We start from the raw sequence: 7,240 nt of genomic DNA, 5'->3' as shown, positions 1-7,240 counted from the left end.
ATTTATTTTTTTTATATATATTTATTAGAAATACAAATCTTACAAGCAGCAAATTTCAATATAAAATGCATTTTGAAACTGAGCTTAACATGTCAGCATTTCAATAAAGGTTTAACATAGTAACAGATGGGACAGGAAAGCCATGAAAAAAAATAATAATAATAATAATAAAATAAAATAAAAATAAAAGAAATATATAAAAATTATAATTTGAGGTAAAAATTCAAATAAATAGATATTTGATACAATGAAGGTAAATGAAAATTTACAAATATAGAAAATTAGGATCATATACAACATACCTCACATTAGTTTTCTGGGGTCTGATGGGTCTGATGAAGGGAGAGATCAAATAAATGTTGATATAAACGTTGTGCATTCTTGGACTTAATGTTTTTGAGTGAGTCACAGAAAATAGATAGCTCTTTTAAGAAAATAAAAAACAATGGGGTTACATTTAGAAATTTACATTTATGAATAAAATATTTTGCCAATATTATGAGGTTATTTAAGAGAAATTCCAGCTTCGAGTCTTTAAAAAAAACACCAAACCTTATGTTACTGTACGTTAATTTTGACAAAGACAGGTTGTTATTCAGAAAACAATGACAAAATGCATCCCAGAATAAAATAGAAAAATTACAAGAGAAGAAAAGATGTTCTTGTGTTTCAATTTCATTTTTACAAAATGTACATTCATTTAATTCAATAATAATCTAAGGTGCATTGGACGATAAATTCTCTGCTCTGATCTATCTGACGCATGGATCTGACGCGACGTCGCCGTGGCGATTTTTGCGTCACAGTTTTCACTCCACAACTTTATTGTTCACAACCGGAAGTCACAACGGACTACGTGTCAGGAAAAAGAGAGGAGTCTCGGCTAAATGGGCGAAGGCGATCAGGCCGAGTGACTTCACCCGTTTCTGGAGGATTTAACCTGTTTTATGCTTGTTGTGGAGTTTTATTTTACCGGAGCATTGCAACTAGGAGACGCAGGAGCGCGCAGTGACGATGTTAACGAAGTTTGAGACGAAGTCGGCGCGTGTTAAAGGTGAGACAACGGCTGTTAGCATGGGAGCTAACGTTAATTAGCTGACGTTATCCGGCGCAGGAATATACTGCGATGAACCTGTTTTTGTGAATTAATGCTCATCTTAAATAAACGAGTCGTGTGGCACAAACTCTTTCGTTAAATTATCTCTATCATATCCTATGTCCATATGTTGTGACATTGACACCACCCTGTTATTTCCTAAGCTATATAAGCTAGCTAACGTAACAAACTGGTTAAACTTTACCACTAAACACTGTTGTTGTGGGCTTTTTTCCCCCATATGCGGTTTAGTAAAATGACTTCTCAAACCACCAACGTTATCATAACATAGTAAATGATTATATATTGTATTTTCCAGGCCTAAGTTTCCATCCCAAGAGGCCATGGGTTCTTGCAAGTTTGCACAACGGAGTCATCCAGCTGTGGGATTATCGGATGTGCACCCTGATCGATAAGTTTGATGAGCACGATGGTAAAAGCAGTGATATCATTATTTTATTTATCGTCATCACTACCCTAACATCCAGGCTGTCATCTTGATAGATTTGCATTTGACTGACGTGTCTTCGCCCACAGGTCCCGTCAGAGGGATTGATTTCCACAAACAGCAGCCTCTGTTTGTGTCTGGAGGAGATGATTATAAAATCAAGGTGAGGCTGCTTTTTGTGATGTTTGATACAAACAACAACATGGTTTTATATTAGATGTTAGAGATGATGAGGCTGTAGAGACACATGCTTGGGTTTGTAGTATTGTTAAAGGATGTCTGTGTAAATTCTCATTTGTCCAGGTCAAAGGCATCTCTAGACAATCAAGTCAACTGGACTCAGTTTTGATTGTTAAATGATGGGAAATTATTCACATATCCTGTCAGTGGGCTGACTGTTTAGACAAATGAAATACAGAGTGAAAGAAAGCTCCCCATAAGTTACTATCAATCACAACTGTGTGTGTATGAATGGTGTATAAGTGATACACAAACAAAAATGTCAAATATAGAGCTGATGCAAATTACAAAGATCAGTGTTTACTCACCTCTGTCACACATAATTAGGCAGGAGAATAAACATCACTAGTATGTGTGTAAGTGACTGATTGAAATTGACCTTATTACGCTTTCATCTACTGTCTGTCTCATGATAACATTATTTCATTCAGATCATTGCTAGATTTCTTCAATATATTATACCAATAAGTGCTGACTAAATATTCCTGTTGTGAGCAGGTGTGGAACTACAAGCTGCGGCGCTGCCTCTTCACCCTCCTTGGACACCTTGACTACATCAGAACCACCTTCTTTCACCATGTGAGTTTATTATGCCTCTATAAAATACAAACATCAGTTTGATCACTGATTTGAGATCCAGGGTGAATAAATGAACTGCATCGTCTCACCGTCTCACCGTCTGTAGGAGTACCCCTGGATTCTGAGCGCCTCTGATGACCAGACGATTCGCATCTGGAACTGGCAGTCCAGGACCTGCGTCTGGTAAGACCCACTGTCTCTGGTACTGTTAAAGATGCAAGCTTGATGCTGGTCTTGTTTACCAGACAAAGAACTTGACTACATACAGTATAAATATATTTAAATATATGTTAATTACATTTTCAAGAGATAAAACAAGAACACATATGACAAAACAAACATACATTTGGCTCACACACACATTTAAATTCAAATTTATACAGGCGGGAGATTCAGGAGTCTACCTATACAAATAAAATGAATAAGTAAATAAATAATATACAAATATATTAAATTATTTAAGTAAAATAAACCAAGTGTACGCTGCCATGCATGGTACATTCCCATGATCAAAGAAAGGTACACAGAAACAAAAACATATCAGTTAAACGATAGGGTGAGAGCATCCTCAGCTATGATACAAACCCTCTTGCATGAATGGTAGAAATTTTCAGGCCAATATATGACAAAAGGTTTCCCATGTTTAACCAAAAACATCATCTTTGCTGTGTAGTTTACACGTCAGATAGTCCAAAGCAACACATAAACTAGGGATGCAAACAATTAATCGACTATCGATTAATTGTCGATAAGAATTTAATCGATTAAATTAAATTACTTGCAATTAATCGTTCCTTTTCAATGGGAGTTTTACTGTGAAATGTAAACAAGCAAAGCCGACATAATGTAGCGGATCTCTGTGTAAACGTGTGCAGCGCTGCGCACTGCAGCACACAAGGGAGAGAGGGAGAGGAGGTGAAAAGAGACAACACTGTTACCTGTTGTAGCTATATGGGACTCAGGCTGTACCATCGCTAACACACAGACGACCAGTGAGTAACGAGTCAAAAAGCCGCCGACACGGAGCTGCCTGAGGAGTTGTAATGCAGCCTGAACGCAGCTCAAACCGACCCGGTGCCTCAGCACGGCAACCAAGCTTTGATAAACACACCGGATCCGCGCTGGTTTACAGTATCCTTCCGTAGTTTAGCCGGTCGCTACCGGAGCTTAATTTAAAAAAAAAAAGAAAAGAAAAAAAAAGCGCTCGTTGCGGAGCCGCGGAGAACAGCGCGTGTGTCCAAGCTGTGTTGGTTTATGTAACTTGAGGGGACAAATGAACCACATGTTTGTCATGCATTGCTGACCTGGGCATTGTTTCTCAATAAATTAGAAAAACCTTTCCTATCATTCCCCTTTTCCGTGCATGGTTGAAGGAAATTTGGCTCACATCCACACTCCCACTCCCTCCTGCGCCGAAATGTCACCTTAAGTCACATAAATAAGTACGGGTGTGTGGACACAACCACCTATGTTGTTGTCAGCGCCTCATCACCGCTGGTGTTAAAAGGCTCCGTTCTTTCTGCAGTCAGGTTAAAGCGCACATCCGCCGTGTTGGTAAACAAATAATCCCTCTGTATCAACGGAGGAAACCGTGCTTGAGCAGCTTGGGTTGGAGGTGGTGTGAGTGCGGGCCAGCGGGGGACAGAGGAGGGGCTGAAGCACCGTGGGCACCGTGCTGAAGCGCGGAACAACTGGCCGTGTGAGTGCGTCCTTATCTGTGGCCGCTGCAGCGCCACACGGGCTTTGCCTTTCAGCAATCAAGCGCTGTTTTTGTCAATGTTAATAACAATAACAGCAACAGCTGTCGGCAGCTGAGATCGCTGTGCCGTCACCATAGAAACGCAAGACGCATTACGGCTCATTCGCAAAATACCTTTCAATGGAAACACCCGCAAATAGCAATTGCACTTTTTCTAAGTTTAAGAAATATCGCTTTTATTTTGCGAAAATCTGTAATGGAAACGCAGCGGTGTCTCTCATCTCATCTCATTATGATAGGACTTCAACCTCAGAGCTCTCTGTCCCAAATAACGTGCTACTTAAACATTTTCATTGTGCTGTAAATTAATAAATACTAGTGTAAAGTCCATAAGGAATGTTGATCTTAAATTTTCCCCTTAAATTTAGGTTCTCAGGAAAATCGCCGCTTATCAATTAATCGATCATCGATCGATAAGGTCTATCAACTATCGATTAATGAATTACTCGATAATTTGCATCCCTAACATAAACGTGACTATATTTTAATAAACCTCGATCTTTCCCTCTCATCCGCAGCGTGCTGACCGGTCACAACCACTACGTGATGTGCGCCCAGTTCCATCCGTCGGAGGACCTGGTGGTGTCGGCCAGTCTGGACCAGACCGTGCGAGTGTGGGATATCTCCGGTGAGGGCTTGGGGGATGGTGGACAGAAGGACAGCGAGCTGGGGGTTGTTTTGGGGGGGGGGGGGTTGTGGTAGTGGGGAGGGGGTAGAGTGGTACAGAGGAGAAGGAAGAAGCTGGTACAGGACGAACATTAAGTCTTGAAACCAACGTCTTCCATCTCTTCAACTTGTAGATGACAAATCTCTGTGGGCTGTTTGCAGAAACACTTCTCCAGGCAGAGAAAGGCCAGTAGATGTGATGTCATGTGTGACGTATTTACAGTGTGGTATTTGTTTATGAATGAATTAGGGGTGGGTATTGCCAAGGACCTCACGATACGATACGCATCACGATACTTGAGTCACGATACAATACGATATTGCGATATCCAAAGTTTGCGATATATTGCGATATTCTACGATATTCTACATAGTTCACTGAAAAATGTAAAAGGCATTATGCATCTTAAAATTTGAGTTGTATGTACATCAGATGACAGTGATAATTTATGGGACAAACTGAGTCAAAACAATGTAATTCTAATTATCCATGCCATTTTAGTTATGATGCGGTCTTCCATTGCCTTCAGAAGTTTCTCCATGTCGGCTAACGTTAGCGGCGAGTTGCTAGCATGTTGCTCGTCTTGGCTAGTTAGCATGTCGTCGCACTTCGACGGAGATTGCTCAGGTGTAGGCTGGCTCTGTTTTTTACTCTTGCCCATAGTCCTTGGCACCCCACACCGGTCCACACAGGTTTGCACAGGCTGAGTGATGTACGGAAACACTTATTGCACGGATTTAGACAAGATTTCAACAGAGCTCTCCCGGTGAGCGACCTACTCCGCCATTTTCCAAAACCGGAAGTCTCCATGCCATTTTATACAAGTGCAAGTTACAACAACATATTTGCATGTACAACACACTGTCTGAGGTAGCAGTACAGTGACACCTCGCGGAGCAGAGGTGCGGAAGTCGTACTGGATTTACGTCTGAAACATGATTTATTATTTGAAAAAATAAATCGATATTTAAATATTGAATATCGATATCGTATCGTGATATAAAGTATCGCAATATATTGCCATATCGATATTTTTGCCCACCCCTAGAATGAATACACACTGTAAATACGCATTCTGAATGAAGATACAGACCAGAAAGCTGCAAGACGTAGCACAGAAAAGACACAAACTAGAAATCGGAGAGGTGTTTCTGTGCTTCTGCATGCTCTTACAATTTTTGTTGTTGGTGTTTTGTTTAGTTTTTTTTGCTTCTTGTCTCATGTTCTCTCCTCTGCTCATCTTCTCAACTAACTAAACCATTAATTGGCTCATGTTTCCTCCTGTCACCGTCTCTCACACTGTCACGCCTTAAATGTGGATCTGCTGTCTCCTGTCGTGGGGATTTTATTTATGTATTTGCTGTCACATTTCCTCTCTTTGAGCATGATTGCATCCATTAGATCACATAAGGACGTATCACAGTTTGTCATGGCTACACCTCCATGTTACCTGCACAGCCTTCATTTATATGTTTAAAGAAAGACTCACTGCACTTCAGAGCCCATTCTTCTTTCTATACTGCTATTTGTTTTCGTTTATTTAAAACGCATCAAATATAACTTATAACTAACTGGTTTTGAACATGTATTCTTCACAGACTGAAACTTTCTACTAAAAACTGATGTTAAAATATTCTCATACTCCTCCTGGCATGAATGACGTTTTTGCGCAGCTAGCTTTTACTACTCGACGTATAACATGAAATATACAACAGTGTTTATATATTTCCTGTAGCATTAGCTGCCATATTGTCACCGACTTCCATTTCCTAACCTGTAACCGAGTCTGTTAAAGGGATAGTAGCATTTTTTTTTAAAGTGGGGTTGTATGATCTACAAATAGCCCCTAAGTACTTTAATTGCAGTAGAAGACTCTCTGCACTCCTCCCGTTAGCAACGCCAGCCCATAATAGCCCTGTCCAGAGATTTACAATACAGTGTTGTGAACAGACCCAAAGAAATTGCCTATTTTCGTGGCCTAAAAGAGGTTTTACCTGAAAAAAAAATACACAGTTCCATTGTTCGCTATAATATAATTTTTTCCAGCCCTTCAAAGTGCAGGAAAAACTCAGTTTTTATTTGGACCTAACCAACTGCTGATCGGTGGGCGCTAACCTTGGGCGGAGGGATACGTGAGTTGGTTAGGTCCAAATAAAAACTGTGTTTTTCCTGCACTTTGAAGGGCTGGAAAAAATTATATTATAATGAACAATGGAACTGTGTATTTTTTTTTTCAGGTAAAACCTCTTTTAGGCCACGAAAATAGGCAGTTTCTTTGGGTCCATTCACAACAATGTATGTTGTAAATCTCTGGGCAGGGCTATGGGATGGCGTTGCTAACGGGAGGAGTGCAGAGAGTCTTCTACTGCAATTAAAGTACTTAGGGGCTATTTGTAGATCATACAACCCCACTTTTAAAAAAAATGCTACTATCCCTTTAACTCTGCATGT

At 40.1% G+C, this 7,240-nt stretch overlaps 1 protein-coding gene across 1 annotated transcript in view; it reads left to right on the top strand.

The window, feature by feature from the left end:
• The first annotated feature begins 826 nt into the window (after positions 1 to 826).
• copa (COPI coat complex subunit alpha) overlaps positions 827 to 7,240 on the top strand; it is a 29,986-nt gene continuing 23,572 nt past the window's right edge. Inside the window, exons 1-6 of the mRNA XM_083992126.1 lie at positions 827 to 1,054; positions 1,416 to 1,529; positions 1,634 to 1,707; positions 2,283 to 2,363; positions 2,470 to 2,546; positions 4,641 to 4,750. Of these exons, the coding sequence (XP_083848252.1) occupies positions 1,015 to 1,054; positions 1,416 to 1,529; positions 1,634 to 1,707; positions 2,283 to 2,363; positions 2,470 to 2,546; positions 4,641 to 4,750 (496 nt within the window). The 5' untranslated portion in view covers positions 827 to 1,014. The remainder of the gene's footprint in view (positions 1,055 to 1,415; positions 1,530 to 1,633; positions 1,708 to 2,282; positions 2,364 to 2,469; positions 2,547 to 4,640; positions 4,751 to 7,240) is intronic.

Source organism: Trachurus trachurus (assembly GCF_905171665.1).
Source record: "Trachurus trachurus genome assembly, chromosome: 17".
Taxonomy (NCBI): Eukaryota; Metazoa; Chordata; class Actinopteri; order Carangiformes; family Carangidae; genus Trachurus; species Trachurus trachurus.
This window is presented reverse-complemented; position numbering and strand designations above follow the sequence as displayed.